General features: G+C 39.4%; 3 protein-coding genes across 4 annotated transcripts; 2 read left to right on the top strand and 1 right to left on the bottom strand.

Moving 5' to 3' along the window:
• Positions 1 to 637: 637 nt before the first annotated feature.
• Positions 638 to 4073, top strand: LOC129830956 (gap junction alpha-9 protein-like). Its single transcript, XM_055893841.1, has one exon. The coding sequence runs from the start codon at positions 641 to 643 to the stop codon at positions 2201 to 2203; it is 1563 nt and encodes a 520-aa protein (XP_055749816.1). The 5' UTR covers positions 638 to 640; the 3' UTR covers positions 2204 to 4073.
• On the bottom strand, positions 4065 to 6648 carry LOC129830958 (c-Myc-binding protein-like). 2 transcript variants are annotated; one of them, XM_055893843.1, is made up of 5 exons: positions 6461 to 6648; positions 6031 to 6103; positions 5783 to 5846; positions 4589 to 4718; positions 4065 to 4338 (listed from the first exon to the last, which is right to left on the bottom strand). In XM_055893843.1, the coding sequence occupies exons 1-5, from the start codon at positions 6473 to 6475 to the stop codon at positions 4294 to 4296; spliced, it is 327 nt and encodes a 108-aa protein (XP_055749818.1). In that variant the 5' UTR covers positions 6476 to 6648; the 3' UTR covers positions 4065 to 4293. The 2 variants fall into 2 exon arrangements, with proteins under 2 accessions (XP_055749818.1, XP_055749820.1); XM_055893845.1 differs by having other exon boundaries at positions 5783 to 5831; positions 6461 to 6644.
• A 3859-nt stretch (positions 6649 to 10507) lies between these two features.
• LOC129830955 (ras-related GTP-binding protein C-like) lies at positions 10508 to 17939 on the top strand. The gene is made up of 7 exons (XM_055893840.1): positions 10508 to 11407; positions 11621 to 11824; positions 12808 to 13007; positions 13523 to 13637; positions 13789 to 13931; positions 14625 to 14773; positions 14984 to 17939. Exons 1-7 carry the CDS (start codon positions 11222 to 11224, stop codon positions 15139 to 15141), a joined length of 1155 nt encoding a protein of 384 aa, XP_055749815.1. The 5' UTR covers positions 10508 to 11221; the 3' UTR covers positions 15142 to 17939.
• Positions 17940 to 19035: the final 1096 nt, after the last annotated feature.

The raw sequence follows: 19035 nt of genomic DNA, 5'->3' as shown, positions 1-19035 counted from the left end.
CAGTTGGTAGAGCAGAGCACTTGCAATGCTAGGGTTATGGGCGACCAGCATGAACATGTATGCACTAACTACTGTGAGTTGCTCTGGATAAGAGCAGCTACTAAAATGGAAAAGGAATGAATAGACCATTTCAGTTTCCACATAGAAATCATTTGCACACAATCAGATAAATTGTTTTGTAAAGATAATTATCAGACTCAAGTTACAAATGCTGGTAAACACTCAAATGTATTTAGTTGTATAAAATAAAAGTAATGCACTAAGCCTTTACTAGTCTTATATTAGTGGACCGATATAGAAGTCTTCAGCGCAGGCACCCCCAAACTACTTCCCGCTGCTATCATCTCCTATATCCATTACACGTCCCAATATTTTTTTGGTCCAATAAACCTGGATCAATGGTAGGCTAATAATTCTATATTTTTTCTCCAATTACCAATCATTGTAATGATCGTCATCATCATCAATACTAATTCATAATCAAATGAAGCCTGGAATTCTTTGAACATTGTTTACACATTGTGCCATGTATTATTATTGACCTCCACATACACTTAACTTTGACATTCCATTTCCATATTGTCTTTGCTTTTTAAGTAACAAAGACCTTTTCCCGTCAATAAGCAAAACCCGTGTGAAGATGGGAGATTGGAACTTCCTGGGTGGGATCTTGGAGGAAGTGCATATCCACTCTACTATGGTGGGAAAGACCTGGCTGACCATCCTCTTCATCTTCCGGATGCTAGCACTTGGCGTTGCTGCAGAAGGCGTGTGGAACGACGAGCAGGCCGACTTCATCTGCAACACAGAACAGCCAGGGTGCCGCAATGTGTGCTACGACCGAGCCTTCCCCATCTCGCTCATCCGCTACTGGGTTCTCCAGGTCATCTTCGTCTCCTCGCCCTCTCTAGTTTACATGGGTCACGCCATCTACCAGCTGCGAGCTCTGGAGAAGACGCGTCACACTAAAAAGGCGGCTCTGCGTCGGGAGCTGGAGGCAGTGGACGTGGCGCTGATCGAGGTGCGGAGACGTATCGAGAGAGAGATGAAACAACTGGATCTGGGGAAGCTCAACAAGGCCCCGCTAAGGGGGTCCCTGCTACAGACCTACGTGGCCCACATCATCACTCGGTCTGTGGTGGAGGTGGGTTTCATGCTGTGCCAGTACCTCCTTTATGGCCACCACCTGGACCCTCTATTTAAGTGCAAGAGGGAGCCCTGCCCAAATGTGGTGGACTGCTTTGTCTCCAGGCCCACGGAAAAAAACATCTTCATGATGTTCATGCAGGGCATCGCCACCGTGTCCCTCTTCCTCAGCCTCTTGGAGATCATGCACCTGAGCTACAAGAAGCTCAAGAAGGGCATCCTGGCCGACCAACCACATCTTAAGGATGACCTGGATGACTGCTATGTTAGCAAGTCCAAAAGAAACTCTGTTGTGCAACAGGTTAACATGGGGGGCACCTCTGTGGGCCCCAAGCCTACTATCCACACAGCACCGAGTGGGTACACATTCCTGCTGGAGAAGCAGGGTAATGGACCCACGTATCCCCTCCTCAATGCCTCCTCTGCCTTTGTTCCCATTCAGGGGTACCCTGGAGTCAAGCCAGGTACTGACAGCCACAATACAGACAGTAAGGAGGGAGTGTTGCCAAGTCCTACTGAGCACAACAGCAACTCAAACACCAGCAGTGAGACGACTCGGTCTCCCTCTGTGGATGAGCCAGAGGTCCTTGTCATGCACCCTCTACCCTATCACATGGATCTTCTACCCTGCCACGTAGATCCTCTCGCCCATTTCCCCCACCATGTGGGCTTCAATTCACAGGGCTCTGAGTACCCCGGGGTAGATGCCTCCTCATGTCCGACCCTTTCGGTCATTGTGAGGAAACCACGACGGGTCAGTGCCCCATGGAACTGTTCCACAGTGGTGGAAGGGAATGGCTCAAATAGTGGGGACTCCTACCCTGGAACAATAAGAATGAAGCCACGCTGCAGCTTTGCTGCCAGCCGAGCCAGGGCCTTCTCTAAGCCGGACCTCAAGAGAATGAGCAGACCCCATAGCCCAGACTCAATAGGAGAGCTGAGGTCTGCATCCCGGCACAGCCACGATGGCAACAGTCCTGTCTGCTCTCCCAACCGCCGAATGTCATTGGCAAGTAAAGCCACAAGCAGACGAGCTCCAGGCGACCTGCAGATCTAAGAGTTAGGGTATTAAACTCATGTCACAAGAAACTGTTACAGTGTTAGGCTATGCTCACATTCCCCCATCACTTCCATTGATTGTTAGCTTTTGATGGCTAAAATTAGTTGAGGTTTGTAATGGCTGTTTAAAGAATTAGTTTCTCTTGACCCACTACTTTCAGGGTGAAGAACTACCTAACATCAAGTTGTAAAATAGTGAACTACTCCTTGAAGCAGGACAAAACGGTAAAACTATGTTTGAGAGAAAACGTATAGCAACGCCAGTGTCATGTTTACAGCATTACTTTGTCTTATATACTGTACCATAAAAAAAGGTGCATTTTGTAGTAATGAACAAAGAGCAATGGAAAGCAGAATCAGAACATCTATATCCTTTAGGCAGTAATTTGCAATTACGTAATCCAAAACTGAATCAATGTTATTCATTGGATAAAGCCAGCATTTGTTAACAAGGAAAATAAGAGACCTGTTTAGCAACATTCTCATTTTAGTCTGTGGTATTGCACTTTTTTAAATTCCGTTCAGAATTTGACTTTCCCCAGTTGAAATTGGTGGCTGGAGTTCACTAGCTACCAAACTAATCAGAGGATATTTTGTCAGCGACATTACGATCCATTTTAGTATCAGTCCAATTAATAGTGTCTTTGCTCATGATGTACTGGTCAAATGTATTCAATACTATCCACTATAATAACAAAATACAGTTGGAGTTTAACTGTAATTGAAAACCCACTACTACAAGGACTTTGGCTAAGGAGTAATAAACCAGTTGCATATTACTCAACTAGTTTTTTTCCCCCAGGTCGGATTACTGCAGATGTCCTCCGTCCTCAAATAGCATTGATATTGTGGCCCAAAGCCCACTGGTCATTTGACAATGTAAATTATACATATTTATGGTGCTGTGGTAGGGGATTAAATGAAAACTGTATTTTTACTGAACATTGATTTGTTTTCACAATTGTATAACTTCCTTTATAAAATAAAGTACAAATATTCTTTAATTTCTTATTAAATTAATGAATTTAATAATTTCCCTAAGGTGTGGGTTAAAATATCAATCCAAACAGAAACAGGCAAGAACATTGACTTTAGGTAACACATTTTTAAACCCTGTTTTTTTGGCATTGAAATAAGGGGCAAGTATCAGTTGTTGGGAATTCCATCTAAACTGAACAAAAAATATAAAACGCAGCATGTAGTGTTGGTCCCGTGTTTCATGAGCTAAAATAAAAAAAATAAAAAATTAAAAAATTAAAAAAAATCACAGAAATTTTCCAAATGCACAAAAAGCTTATTTCGCTCAAATGTTTAACATAAGTTGGTTTACATCCCTGTTAGTGAGCATGATCATTACACCAGTGCACCTTGTGCTGGGGACAAAAATGCCACAGATGTCTCAAGTGCAATTGGCATGCTGACTGCAGGAATGTCCACCAGAGCTGTTGCCAGTGAATTTAATGTTAATTTCTCTACCATAAGCTGCCTCTGTCATTTTAGAGAATTTGGCAGTACGTCCAACCGGCCTCACAACCGCAGGCCACATGTAACTACGCCAGGCCAGGACCTCTGCATCTGGCTTAGTCACCTGCGGGATCGTCTGAGAGGGGTGGTGAGGAGTATGTCTGTCTGTAATAAAGCCCTTTTGTGGGGAAAAACTCATTCTGATTGGAGAGCAGCCATGTGTGGGCACACGCCCCTTCCGAGTCAAGTGAAATCCATAGATTAGGGCCTAATGAATTTCAATTTACGGATTTCCTTATATGAACTATAACTAAGTCAAATCATTACATTTATATTTTTGTTCAGTATAGATACTGTAAAATGTAAATCAACAAAAAGAAATTCCATGAGAAATATTTCCTGCAAGAGTATTTATTGACTTAAATTGGAGATAATGGTAACAAAGGAAGTGCCTGTACACAGAAGCCACATTTACTACTTAAACAAAATTACATTGCCTTAATAATGAAGTGTTATATATATATATATATATATATATCACACACACAATAAAGAAATGATGGCTTTACATTAAGCGCCCCTTCCAAACAGTGAAAAAAATATATAACAATTCAACCAACTACATTACTCCGCTGCTCCATCCTCAGGTGTTGGTTCATACTGCAGAAGCTATAAAACAAAGTAGAGCAAATTCAGCTATTTGCAAGGTACCGAGATTTGACATTTTCAGGCATTTGGGATGGCTTCCCAGACAAAGATTAAGCGTAGGACTGGACTTAAAAGCAGGGACAATAAAAAAAAAGTGGTTTTAAACTCGATTGAAAGTGCTTTCTAGTCCAAGCCTAGGCTTAATCAGTGTCCTGGAAACCACCCCTTGCACTTTAGGATTTTTTTTAAATTATCCAGCCATGCTGCTGACCCTCTTTCTGAGTTCTTTGTTTTCCTCCGTGAGCAGATCACACTTCTGCTGTAGCTCAGACACCCCCAAACGGAGGGCCTCGGCATCTGCTGTCTCCACACCAGCGACACCAAGGTGATGCTTTAGAAAGCTGTGTATAGGTGAAGGCTATTCTAACTCTTTCTTGTTGTTAGATACAGTGAATAAGTTATTGGGATGAGGAGATAGAGCTGATGGTGCATAGAATGGAATGTGACAGAGTTCTCTTCCAGAGGCAATGTGTGGTCTAGGGGCAGCAGCACTACCACTAGACCAGCCACTGGCACATCCTAAACTCTTATTTTTTTATTTCACCTTTTTTTAACCAAGTAGGCCAGTTGAGAACAAGTTCTCATTTACAACTGTGACCTGGCCAAGATAAAGCAAAGCGACAAAAACAAGAGTTACAAACATACAGTCAATAACACAATAGAAATATATGTACAGTGTGTGCAGATGTAGACGTGTAGGGAGGTAAGGCAATAAATAGGCCACAGAGGCAAAATAATTACAATTTAGCATTAACACTGGAGTGATAGCTGTGCAGATGATGTGCAAGTAGAGATACTGGGGTGCAAAAGAGCAAGAGGGTAAGTAATAACATGGGGATGAGGTAGTTGAGGGTGCTATTTACAGATTGGCTGTGTACAGCTGCAGTGATCTGTAAGCTGCTCTGACAGCTGATGCTTAAAGTTGGTGAGGGAGATATGAGTTTCCATCTTCAGTGATTTTTGCAATTCGTTCCAGTCATTGGCAGCAGAGAAATGGAAGGAAAGGCAGCCAAAATTTTAGAAATTTTCATAGTTTGGGATGGAGATTTTAAAGACATCACATGCACAACCACAATTGTAGATGCGGATATTGTGATGTAGACAAATTCTACCCTTGACCGAGTTGCCGGGGGGGCTGTAGTCACCAGATTTTGGTCAAGGTAATTTCCCCGCCCAATGACTGACTAGGCCTACATGGGCCATGTTCAGTACAAAAACATTCTTGACCTGTGCAGACAGAAATACCACAAATAGAGCCTGTCAGAGATGCATGTTTGTTCTACATACATGAATCTCTCATCACAAATTTAAAAAATGACAGGAACCATCAATAAGATAAGTTAGTTTAAGACGCTTCTGTTATCATATCAATTTGGAGTATTACCAAACCAAGACAAAAGGATACTCCAAAGCATTATTAGGTTTCTCTGTCTCTTCATATAGGGCCACCAACACTGCAAACAGCAGGACTGTAGTTATGGACATTGGTGGTGATGTGTATAACACTCAAAGATACTACATTTACACTAGCCTATGCAAGTGGTTACGGTTAAAAGAAAAAATGAAACAAAGTTTCTCACACAGACAATAGCTATATGCATACATAGTCTATTCATTGTGGCAGTAATGTCCTTGAATTTCTGAAAGACCTACCATTGGTGAGAGTGTCAAGAACACCCGCTTTTTCGAGATACCTTCGAAATTGTTCCCTCTTTGACTCAGAACCCTGAAAGAAACAATAAAGAAAATACATCAAAAAGGCTGTAACAAAACAAACGTTGTCTATGTGCAGCAACTAGCTTACTACTTCAGTTACTTAACTGTTTCCGGGCAGTAAGCAAGCAGAATACAAATATGTTTGGTTGACCATGAAGTTTGAAAACGAACTACTAAACAAGCTAGCCAATACAGTCATGCTGCTGATTATGTGTAGCCGCTGAGTGAAAGTTAAAGTAATAAATGAATTCAGTTAGCGAGGTAACGTTTGCTAAAACTACGCTAACAAGTGAAAACGCAGGATATGAAAGCGATATCTTCAAACCACTCGTATGAAGTTAATTGAAGAAAGGTTTCGTATACTTACTCTGTAATAGGACATTATGCCTGGCGACCAAATATGTTGGGTTATGAAGATGAGTAAACTATCTACAGCTGGAAATATTTATCAAACGACTAAGCCTGTGTTGTATTCATTACGCAGATTCTGTTGCAAAATTTCTCGTCTGTTGCATAACGTTTTACAACAGAAACCGTTCACTCCAAAGGGAAAACGTTTTACAACGAAAACGAGTGTTTCTATTGGACAAATTCTGGTAGGACCCTCCCCGTTTTGTTCCGTTTCTCTGTTTGCTTCCGTTTGGTTCTTAAACGGTAAACGGTTTCCGTTGCGAGACGTAATGAATACACCCCTGACTGCTCTCTTCCACCGTGGTAACATTACGATTGCTATAACTATGATTAATTTAATTTAATGTTTTATTTATTTACTCATACCATATAATTATTCCACAAGATATAGTCCCGACATAAATCTAGGGTTGCTGCCCAAGCCGGCTGGTCATTTTGTCACTTTTTTCATAAATTATTATAATGAACAAAACAAATACAAAAACAGAAATATACAAACAAGAGTACATAAACAGACAGGGGTGTTACATATCGAGATACATTTTCAATTTGTCAAAAAGTGTACATATTGCTTTTTTGTTTTTACACTTACTGATAATTTCTAAATAATATTTCAATTCTATCTCAAACAATGTGAAGATAGGTTTGTTCTCCGCCCACTTCATTTTATGAATAAAGAATCTGGTATGAAAAATAAACAAATTAACAATGAAAGTTAAATCAGGGTCCATATAATTTGGATAAAAATAAAACATAATATCAGAGTCTCACAAATTAATATCAATGGCAGTTTCTTTTAAAATAAAATACTCTAACGCACTTCCAAAATATTCTGACATAAGAACAGTCCCAAAAGAGTTTCTGGGTCACAACCACAAAATACACATTTGTTATCAATAGCTGTTTTGAATCTGTGTATAATAAAGGTCTTTACAGGGTAGATTCTATGAATGAGTTTGTATAATACTTCTTTCACCTTATTAGATATACAATATTTGCCAGACAACAACGAGACTTTGTTCCAGTTCACTTGTCCTAGGGCTGCATTCCAGTATATTTTAGCAGAGGGGATAGTAACATCTTGACATAGTTTTCTTATATACATGTTACTACATTAATAGTTTAAAATGTCAATTCCTTCTAGTTGTATTGAGGCTACAAAATCCTCAACAGTTGAACTTGGAGTACTGTTATATTCTCCTAAAAGAAGAATGGCACCTTTAGGGACAGCTATAACAACTATTTGAAAATCCTCAGGAGTGAATGTAACATTGTGTGTTCTAATATATTCTGGATAATCATACATTTGTCCATCATTATTCAATAAGTGTTTAACCCAGATAATGCTGTTGTAAAACCAGTTCTGGAAAAACAAAGACTTGTTTTTGTATTTTATGTCTTTATTATTCCAGATTGTAGATCTATGTGGGGGGAAATTATGTTTTTACATGAGGTTCCAAGTTAGAAGTGCTTTTTTATGAAAGTTAGCAAGCTTAATTGGGATCTTACCCACATCAAAGTTGCATTTGAGTAAGAATTGTAGATCACCAATCTATTGGAATATTAAATTAGGGATTATATTTCAAATGCAATCCTTATTTCTTAAATAGTTTGGATCCATTTGATCTTAAAGATTATATTAGAGGTTTTAAAATCCAGAGCATTCAACCCTCCCTTCACTTTGGGTGCTACATATTACCGCTTTCCTTAAATAATGAGGTTTATCCTCCACATGAAGTTAAATAATTTAAAATCAACCATTTTAGTTACTGACAGAGGAACATCCAAGGCAAGGGAGGTATAAACTAATCTGGACAGACTTTCAGATTTTGACAAAAGTACACATCCAGATAAAGAAAAATCTCATAATAACCATGAGTTAAATCTCTTTCCAATAGTATCTACAATAAGAGATACATTTAAGTTGGCCATTTCTTTCGGATCTTTGCTAACTTTAATACCAAGATATGTGATCACATCTTTTACAGGGATATTATATACTGAGTTTAAGTCACATCTTTTCAACACAAATAATTCACATTCCCTAATATTCAGAGATAAACCAGATACATGTGAGAAGGCATTATCACACTCAATAGCTTTCCTGGCTTCATTATGATCTTTAAAAAAAATGGTGGTGTCATCAGACAATAATGAAAATTGTATCTCTTTATCTTGTATCTGAATACCCCTAAATCTATCCGTATAGATATGAAGTGCCATAACTTGTGTGACCAATAAAAATAAGAAAGGAGAAATTGGGCATCCTTGTTTAATTCCGCTTCTAATGTCGAATCTCTGTGAAGTTCCATGGGATAATTTAACAGAGCATTACTATTATTGTAAAGTGTCTTAATTACACTTTGAAAATATTGACCAAAACCAAAAAATCGAAGTCTCAAAAATAAAATAATGTTCTACTGTATCAAAGCCTTGTAAAAGTCTACAAATAAAATAAAGCTATCTTCCATAATGTGCTCATTGTAGTCTATCAAGTCCAATACTAGTCAAATATTATTACATATATGTCTCCCCTTCATAAAACCAGACTGGGTATCATCAATGATTTCGTCAAGACCTTTTATAAGTCTTTCTACAAAGATGCATGCAAGCAGCTTTCCATTATTGTTAATTAATGTGATTGGTCTCCAATTTTCTAACATCATAGGATCTTTGTTTGGTTTGGGGATTACAGAAATAAGGCCTTGTGTTGCAGAAACAGGCAGGACCCCTAAATCAATTGCCTCCTTAAAAACTTTAAATATAAATTCAACAATATCCTCCTGAAAATATTTATAGAATTCACAAAAAAGGCCATCATTCCCTGGAGATTTGTTCTCTTTTATCTTGCTGATACATTTTTTTATTTCATTAATATAAATTAATTAATCACAAGACTTTTGGAAGTCTTCATCTAGAAAGGCAGATATGTCACTAGTAGGACAGGCATTTCTGGTGTAAAGATTACCATAGAATTCTGAAACATATTTTGAAATATCTTTGGGGTTTTCATTTTCTTTACCATCTATATTAAACTCATGAATAGAGGTAAATTCAGATTTTCTCACGAAATTGTAAAAGTATTTTGAGTATTTTTACCTTCCTCCATCCATCTCCTTCTTGATCTTACAAATGCCACTTTTGCTCTCTCTTCATACATTCGGTCCATTTCCAGTTGTAAAGAGAATAACTGACCCTTTCCTTCTTCATCAAGGTCCTCCATAGAGATTAGAGAAATTATTTCCTTAAGTTTATTTTACCTCAGTCTTTTAAGTTCAGCAATTTCTTTACCTCTCTTCATGGCTGTTTGTCTTATTTCATACTCCATTAAGTACCAATATTTCCCATAAGACTAAAATGGTTGGGCTTTCCTCAAATTTTGTTGTATAATATCTTAGGCAACGATCTTGAAATTAGCATCTTCCAACAGTCTACTATTGAGTTTCCAATAACTCCGATAGTTCTAATTGTTGGATTGCCATACTGGCTGGCAACGTTCTTGCTCCTCTGAACAACAGTGTCCTGACAGCAAGGTTTTATACAAATCTCCTCTGTTGAAAATGAAATGTTAGTCTAAAAGAAATGTGATATAGTATGCTTTTTATTGTGGCGTTCAAGGCAGGAAGCCTAGTGGTTAGAGCTTTTGGCAGGTAACCGAAAGGTTGCTGGATCGAATCCCTGATCTGACAAGGTAAAAATCTGTCATTTTGCCTCTGAACAAGGCAGTTAACCCACTGTTCCCCGGTAGGCAATCAATGTAAATAAGAATTTGTTCTTAATTGACTTGCCTAGTTAAATAAAAATTAATAGCTGGGCTGATGAGACAGTGGATTGAGCAGTCAGTGGAGTAAATAGGCATTTTAATGTCATAGATTTAGCTGGTGGTAATTTGTGAAATAGACACCGGCTGGAATTGGCTTTTAACCAATCAGCATTCAGGATTAGACCCACCCCTTGTATAAGCAAAATTATAAACTGGGTGGCTCGAGCCCTGATTGGCTGACAGCCGTGGTATATCAGACCACATACCACGGGTATGACAAAACATTTATTTGTACTGCTCTAATTACGTTGGTAACCCATTTATAATGGTAATAAGGCACCACCTCTGGGGTTTGTGGTATATATGCCAATATACCACGGCTAAGGGCTGTATCCAGGCACTCAGTGTTGCTTCGTGAAAAGAACAGCCCTTAGCCCCCCCAACACACACAATTCCCAACCAACTTGTGTCCAGGTACGCGTCCTCTATTCATCTGAATGTGTTGACGGTTGGAGAAATTGCTTGAGCTGCGCTGAAAATTCGAGAAGTAGGAAAGACAACGGGCCAATGTTCTAACACTGCTGTGCGTAGAGAGAACCAATGAGATTAAGGGGGCGGGAAAATACAGGCTATGGCGGAAGTGAGACAAAATTGGCTAGTTGATAAGCTAAACCCGGGGGTGTTGGGTAGCGGAAGTATAGTATACAATAATGTTGTTTGGTACTAAAATGCTGGTATTTAGTTCGTAGTGAATACACCCTATAACAGCACTACCTATTGTCTGTTTTCAAATCACGACTAGGTTGTGAACAACCAAGCAAAACCAGTAGCTAGCAAGCTATCTGAGTAGTTAGCTAGGCTAGTTAGTGCTAACGCTATCTCAAAACGGGGTTGGATTTGACCAGTAGATTTAACTATCGCTAACGTTGATTTGTTTGGTAGAGTTGAGGCAAAATGTCAATTCAGTACGAGGAGCCTGCATTGGCTCGGAGTTATGGTGTTGTGGACTCTTTCCCAAAGGATTTTGGCTACGGAGTGGAGGAACCAGATATCGAGGAGGAGAGCACGACGTCAGGTGACAGTAAACCAAGGATCCTGCTGATGGGATTGCGGAGAAGTGGAAAGTCATCTATTCAAAAGGTGTGTTGCTGTACTTCTATTAGTTTAGTTCTCCAATAAGTTTCTGCTGGTCAGTTCTTCTGTGCATCACTACAATGTTTATAATGTGTATGCACCATAGTGTTTATGAATAGTACACTACTCATGTTGTTGATTACCTATGCTAGTTAGTCAAGTAGTAATTTACACTGATTGTATTTGTCTAATTTAAAAAATCTATTGTGTTATATCCAGGTTGTATTCCACAAGATGTCGCCCAACGAGACACTGTTCTTGGAGAGCACCAACAAAATCTACAAGGATGACATCTCCAGCAGCTCTTTCGTCAATTTTCAAATCTGGGACTTCCCGGGTCAGGTGGACTTCTTTGACCCTACCTTCGACTATGAGATGATCTTCAGGGGCACGGGGGCTTTGATATTCGTCATTGATGCTCAGGTGAGAATGTTAGACATTGTACTAGGGCAATTCCAAGGTAACATACTTGAATTATGCTTTAAAATGTATGCCAAACAAAAAAACATTGATTTCAAAGATTAACAAGCCATACAACTCTAATGACTACTTAGAAAAACTGCAGATGCACAGTTTGGTAACAGAATAATGGTAAAATCTCCCTCAGATTTATTCTGTTACTGAACTTTGTATCTGCACAGTTCTTCCTGTTAATGTTTTTTTTTAAATGTTCAGTGGAAATTGTTAAAAGTAGTCCGTGTGCATAGAGATGTAGGGTTTGTTTAACTCTAAAATCAATCGTTTTTTGTTAGGTATACATTTGAAAGTGAAAAAATGAGTCTCCGTTACCATAATTCCGTTACCATGGAATTACCCACTACCCATGGCAAACATTGAGAAGGCTCTTCTTTTCTACAGCAGTCCTGGGAGATTGACTGTACAGCCTACAGTTCCACTGATCTTTATTTATATAAAAAAATAGGCTGCTGCATTGTGTCTGCTCTAAATCAAATCAAATGTATTTATATAGCCCTTCGTACATCAGCTGATATCTTAAAGTGCTGTACAGAAACCCAGCCTAAAACCCCTAACAGCAAGGAATGCAGGTGTAGAAGCACAGTGGCTAGGAAAAACTCCCTAGAAAGGCCAAAACCTAGGAAGAAACCTAGAGAGGAACCAGGCTATGAGGGGTGGCCAGTCCTCTTCTGGCTGTGCCGGGTAGATTATAACAGAACATGGCCAAGATGTTCAAATGTTCATTAATGACCAGCATGGTCAAATAATAATAATCGCAGTAGTTGTCGAGGGTGCAGCAAGCCAGCACCTCAGGAGTAAATGTCAGTTGGCTTTTCATAGCCGATCATTAAGAGTATCTCTACCGCTCCTGCGGTCTCTAGAGAGTTGAAAACAGCAGGTCTGGGACAGGTAGCACGTCTTATGCCTTTGTTCTCTATTGGTTTCATCAGGATGATTATGTTGAAGCCTTGGGGAGGCTACATCTCACAGTGTCCCGAGCCTACAGGGTCAACCCAGAGATCAACTTTGAGGTGTTTATCCATAAGGTTGATGGCCTGTCAGACGACCACAAGATAGAAACCCAAAGAGACGTCCATCAGAGAGCCAACGATGACCTGGCAGATGCCAGCCTGGAGAAGCTTCATCTCAGGTTAAGGGCCCTACACACTTCACTCAAACTATGCAAACACAGCAACGGAGTGTTATTTTCACATTTAGTTCTATGTACTTTTGTGTGGCTCAAAATTTGGAACGGACAGTATACAGCGATCCGTCATTCTGTTTGCATGACGTGTGTAACGGCCTTTAGTATAAAGGATAAGACACAACATAATGAACGTCGGCCGTGCGCAGTAGATCACCTGCTGGGTCTGGACCAACTGTGGCTATTCAACATGAAGAATCTTAGGGAAATGAACAGTAGTAAATGTCAGCTGATATTCTGTAGTCAGAGGAGATATGAAGGCCACACACTTGCTTTTAACCATTTGTTGGCCTCGGTCTGTTTTGTCCTTAACTGGTGGTAGGTTAGGTATGTGGCTGAATGTTACTCAGAGGGATCAGCTTGTTTTTGACCTAACATGTTGGGAGAGGAACTGTTAGAAACACAGGAAATATAACTGCGATCTCAATTCTCTCTCCCTCTTCCTCCTCTCTCTGTTTCAGCTTTTACTTGACCAGCATCTATGACCACTCTATATTTGAGGCTTTCAGTAAAGTTGTCCAGAAGCTCATTCCTCAGCTGCCAACATTGGAAAACCTTGTGAACATTTTCATATCAGTACGTATTGTTTTGACCAATAAGCTGATTTGAACTGATGCTTGTTTTTCTGTACTTCTACACAAATCACAACAGATTTTTTGCAAAGTTTTAGTCCTTTCGATAATGTTTCTTATGTCAAAACATTGCCCGTGTTTTTATTTTTGGACAGAACTCTGGGATTGAGAAAGCCTTCCTGTTTGACGTGGTCAGTAAGATTTACATCGCCACCGACAGCTCCCCTGTGGACATGCAGTCATACGAGCTTTGTTGTGACATGATCGATGTTGTCATTGACGTCTCTTGTATCTATGGGTGAGAGAAAATCATATGCCAGGGTTCCCCAACTGGCAGAATTTGTCCCGCAGGTGGTTTTATTTGGCCTCCTAAGTTTTATAAGCAAAAACCCCCCCAAAATAAATGCAAATAATAATAAAAAATTATTGTTTGACATAAGACTACAAAAACACCAGGAAATCAGCTCCAAGTACTTTTAACTTTGGAAATCTGTTCCCATGTATTCCCATGCATAATAGAGACATGATCGTTTACAAATGTAAGCAAGGTTTGAAATTATTATGTTTTAGTCAACTATTATGTGTTTGGGCTTCTTGTCGTCAATTTGCAGTCTACAAATAATTTGTAATTATTTTCCGGCCCCCCGACCATCTGCTCAAGAAAACAATCACCCCTCGTCTGAATCTAGTTGATGAACCCTGCCATGCCATTTAAAAATGTGTATATTGGACATCCTATTTAACTGTCTCTTCAATAAATTACATTGTACATGCTTGGGATTTATGTGAAAATCATTTGAAATGAACAATGCAGTGAATACGCATTCCTCTGGCACTGTATTCGGTTGAAGCATGTGGTAAGGATGCTTTTGTGATTGCAAAGGTTGACATGGAATCGTAGATCGCTGTGATTGTGAAAAGCTATTGTGGAGAGCTTTGAGTTTATTTTGTGATTGTAAAAAGTGAATAGCTTTGTGTTCTTCCATTGCAGCCTGAGGGAAGATGGAAATGGCAGTGCATATGATAAGGAGTCTTTGGCCATCATTAAGCTCAACAATACCACCATACTCTACCTGAAAGAGGTCACCAAGTTCCTAGCCCTCGTTTGCATCCTTAGAGAGGAGAGCTTTGAAAAGAAAGGTAAGACAAAAGTCTGGCACCATTTATAGGATTTAACCATTTATCTTAGCAGCCTATTGTTGATTTGACCGACATGCATATAGCCTTTAGAAGAAGTTTAACACGCTGCACTACCATGCTTATCTCATTTGTAGTGCTGGAAGTTATTAGCCCAATTTGTTTTGAAATAAATTCATATAGCGTGATTTATTTTCTGATGTTTTCTTTCAGGTTTAATAGACTATAACTTCCATTGTTTCCGCAAAGCCATCCAGGAGGTGTTTGAAGTGGGGTCCTTGACACAGAGGACAGGCAGACTACAGCCAAGCTCGTCCAACAACAGCTTGTCCAGCGTAAAACTTGGTGTATTAAACGGAAGTGCTGTTTAGAGGAATGTAAGAAAAGCAAATAGGTTTGGAATGCCTTAGCCACTGAGAATGGACAAGTAGTAATTGTGTATTTTACTTGGAAGGCTATGAACGATCAAAGGTGACACAGGGAAAAAGGAGGAAAAACCTTGAAAAATAACACTTGGGATGGGGGGGGGGTGCTTTTCTGTGCAAGGATTGAAAAGGGTAAAAAAAAACACTGCAATGGACTAAACACTGAACAGAGTTGAAGCCAGCAAGCACATCTATTTTAAGCACCTCAATGTTTTTGGGTTGCGTCTAACCACTTATTTGACAAGAATGATTATTTTTGCTACAAACAGTTTTACGAGTATCGAGATGACAATGTCGTCATTGTGGTCTTCCTCAGCACAAGTCATTTAAACAGGGCACTATCTGTGTTTTCCCACTCTTATTTCAGACAAGGTTCAACAGGAAGCAATGTTGGAAAACAAATTAATTAGGAAGCCTGCATTGAAACTGTAAATATCACTACCGTTCAAAAGTTTGGGGTCACTTAGAAATTTCCTTGTTTTTGAAAGAAAAGCGATTTTTTTTTATCCATTAAAATAACATAAAATTGATCAGAAATGCAGTGTAGACATTGTTAATGTTATAAATGACTATTGTATCTGGAAACGGCTGATTTTTAATGGAATATCTACATAGGCGTACAGAGGCCCATTATCAGCGACCATCACGCCTGTGTTTCAATGGCACGTTGTGTTAGCTAAGGAACTCTGCCTAGAAGGCCAGCATCCCGGAGTCGCCTCTTCACTGTTGACATTGAGACTGGTGTTTTGCGGGTACTATTTAATGAAGCTGCCAGTTGAGGACTTGTGAGGCGTCTGTTTCTCAAACTAGACACTCTAATGTACTTGTCCTCTTGCTCAGTTCTGTACCGGGGCCTCCTGCTCCTCTTTCTATTCTGGTTAGAGCCAGTTCTGTTCTGTTCAGGGAGTATTACACAGCGTTGTACGAGATCTTCAGTTTCTTGGCGATTTCTCGCATGGAATAGCCTTCATTTCTCAGAACAAGAATAGACCGACGAGTTTCAGAAGAAAGTTATTTGTTTCTGGCCATTTTGAGTCTGTAATCAAACCCAAAATGCTGATGCTCCAGGTACTCAACTAGTCTAAAGAAGGACAGTTTTATTGTATCTTTAACCAGAACAACAGTTTTCAGCTGTGCTAACATTATTGCAAAAGTGTTTTCTAATGATCAATTAGCCTTTTAAAATGATATACTTGGATTAGCTAACACAACGTGCCCTTGGAACACAAGAGTGATGGTTGCTGATAATGGGCCTCTGTACGCCTATGTAGATATTCCATAAAAAATCTGCTGTGTCCAGCTACAATAGTCATTTACAACATTAACCATATCTACACTGTATTTCTGATGAATTTTATGTTAATGGACAAAAAATGTGCTATCCTTTCAAAAACAAGGACATTTCTTAGTGACCCCAAACTTTTGATCGGTAGAGTACATGTTAGTGTTATCGCACTGGACATTGGTTACTACGGTGCAAAGCGGTCTATTTGTAAGCATGCAACTATAGATCTGGGCCTATTGCTATATGTATTTCAACTAGTTGTTTTGATTGTTTTGGAGCCTAGCTAAAAACTAGGCCTTGTTCCTCAAAGATAACATTTCCCCATCTGGGAAGAAAACAACCTCAAAGTACTTGTGGTTGTAAACTATGATACTGTAACTACTACTCTCATGCAGTTGTCAGTTTCAAACTGTAGCCAAATTCACTATAAAATGAGTTTACTTTTGGGCCAGTCAGTGCCCTGTGCTGCATAAAAACATATATATTGAACTATACTAATGACAAAATATGTGAATGTTTGCTGAAAGGTCTCTGTGTTACAAATACCTGGGTCCAACATTTTTTTACATAATGTATTAATTAATTTAATCTTTCAATTACACAATTGACTGGTGTGAGTAAATGTATTTCTCTCTCTGACATGGTAAGCTATCTGAAAGGTCAGTACAGTACTTACAGTATGTTTTTAGTAGTGAGTACCAACAACCCTTGTGGTATGTAGAGGTAATCATTCAGACTGCATCCCTACATAGTGCAATCATTTTGTAGTCTGACTACCCATCCTCATCACTCTGGCCATATGCCACACCCACTAGCATTTCTTCTATGGAGTGATCAATAGAGCAGCGGAATTCAATTCAGGATGAGTCGTCAGGCAACTACTTTTGACCAGAGCCCTATGGGTTTCCCTATGGTCCCTGGTCTAAAGTACTGCACTATAAAGGGAATGCTTGAGGTCTCCCTAGACCCCAACTGTGCAAGTTATAATAACTTAATAAATTACCAGTGTTTCAAATGGAGTATTACAGGATGTTAGTCTTATTGGTTCCAGGGCGCTGTAGTGACTGACTCTTAGCATGCCTCCAAAGTGGTACACTATTCCCTATATAGTGTACTATTTCTTTTTTTACCAGGGCCCAGTCAAAAGTAGTGCACTATGAAGGGGATAGGGTGCCATTCGGGATATAACCTTTATGATGAAAGTGTTTGTTACTCTGACAACCAATTGGGACGATTCTATGATTCCATTGTGAGATAATATTTGCACTGGTTTTTGTTCTGCTTTTGGGTGCAAAGGGAGGTGAATCATCGAATATGTTGTCAGATGCCATAAGGTTATAAATGTTTTTTTGTTGAGTATAATTAAGCATTTAAAGCACTTGAATTAGAAGGGAAATTTGAGTCTCCCACTATTTTATCTGAAATTGTGTGAAGCATTAAAGATATTTTTTCATTTGAATATTGTCACTCATAACTGTACTGTTCTGAACTTCCAGTCTACCTACCATTTTGGATCCTATACAGTAAATGTATTGTCTTGAACAAAACAAAAAATGCTTCCGAGGTTGAAACAAGTAACTTGCCTAAATCGAGGCTAGACGTGGGTTTCTTGGGTAGGGTTGCAAAATTCTGGGAACTTTCAATACATTCCCTGGTTTTCGAGAAATCCTGGTTGGAGCTTTCCTCCTTATTCCCCCCTCATTCTGGGAAAACCAGGGAATTTCTTGCCAGTTCCTAGAATTTTGCAGCCCTAGTCTTGGCTCATCATGGCACTGCTGCTGTATTGCAGTGGGCAGTAGATGGCACTATTGATCTACTAATGAAAATCATCAGAAAAGTGGAGTATGATGTCTGTGACTGCGTTAATACAATGATAAATATCAGAGGTTCAAGAACACCGACCTAACCACAAATGTAATGTAATGCAGACCTAGATTGCTGTATGGTATTTATTATTATATGAAATACCTGGAGTCAGTGTTACTCTACTGTGGTACCAGTGACTGTCTCTACATTGGTGACCTGACTTGAACTGTGTATACATGTGTCTGTATGGTCTATGCATTGTAGTCTTTAAGGTAGACCCCATGCAGTTGAGAATGATCAGCTCAGGTGGTTGCTATCATCCAAAAAGAATGTTCCATTACTCCACTGCATAATTGACCCCCCCCCCCCCCCAAATGTTTTACATAATTGAAACATAGGACCGCTGAGGCATCTTATAAGCCTTTTAACAGTACAGGGTGAACAACACTAACAAGATAAATAGGTTGAAATAGTTAAGTCAGTTACATGTGTAATGAAACTGTTCATACTACACATGTGCTCATACATTTTCATGCCTAATGGGTAGTGGCAGGATGGAGCCACAACGTAACTCTTTAATCAACCCCAGACCTCCAGTTTAGACTGGTGGAAAATGGAGGTAAAAAAAAAAGGAAAATAATATCTTGCTTGCCAGGGCTTTTTTCAGGAACCCAGCAGTTTCTCGTGACCACAGAGTATTTACTCTGCTGAATGAGTTGGTAAGGAACCTTAATCAAGTCTGAAGGAAT

The sequence above is a fragment of the Salvelinus fontinalis genome, chromosome 32 (genome assembly GCF_029448725.1).
Source record: "Salvelinus fontinalis isolate EN_2023a chromosome 32, ASM2944872v1, whole genome shotgun sequence".
NCBI classification, from domain to species: domain Eukaryota; kingdom Metazoa; phylum Chordata; class Actinopteri; order Salmoniformes; family Salmonidae; genus Salvelinus; species Salvelinus fontinalis.
Note: the sequence above shows the minus strand (reverse complement) of the source record. Positions and strands in the feature narration are given on the sequence as shown.

Bases quoted from the DNA above. Each gene is read 5' to 3' on its own strand.
- LOC129830958 (XM_055893843.1), bottom strand. The intron at 5,847-6,030 runs GTAGGTCTTTCA...CCATAACTACAG, and splicing joins TCTTGACACTCTCACCAATG to TCCTGCTGTTTGCAGTGTTG. The intron at 4,339-4,588 runs GTCAGCAGCATG...TTTGTTTTATAG, and splicing joins ACAAAGAACTCAGAAAGAGG to CTTCTGCAGTATGAACCAAC.
- LOC129830955 (XM_055893840.1), top strand. From the start codon at position 11,222: ATGTCAATTCAGTACGAGGAGCCTGCATTGGCTCGGAGTTATGGTGTT. The intron at 11,825-12,807 runs GTGAGAATGTTA...TGGTTTCATCAG, and splicing joins TATTCGTCATTGATGCTCAG to GATGATTATGTTGAAGCCTT. The intron at 14,774-14,983 runs GTAAGACAAAAG...GTTTTCTTTCAG, and splicing joins GGAGAGCTTTGAAAAGAAAG to GTTTAATAGACTATAACTTC.
- LOC129830956 (XM_055893841.1), top strand. From the start codon at position 641: ATGGGAGATTGGAACTTCCTGGGTGGGATCTTGGAGGAAGTGCATATC.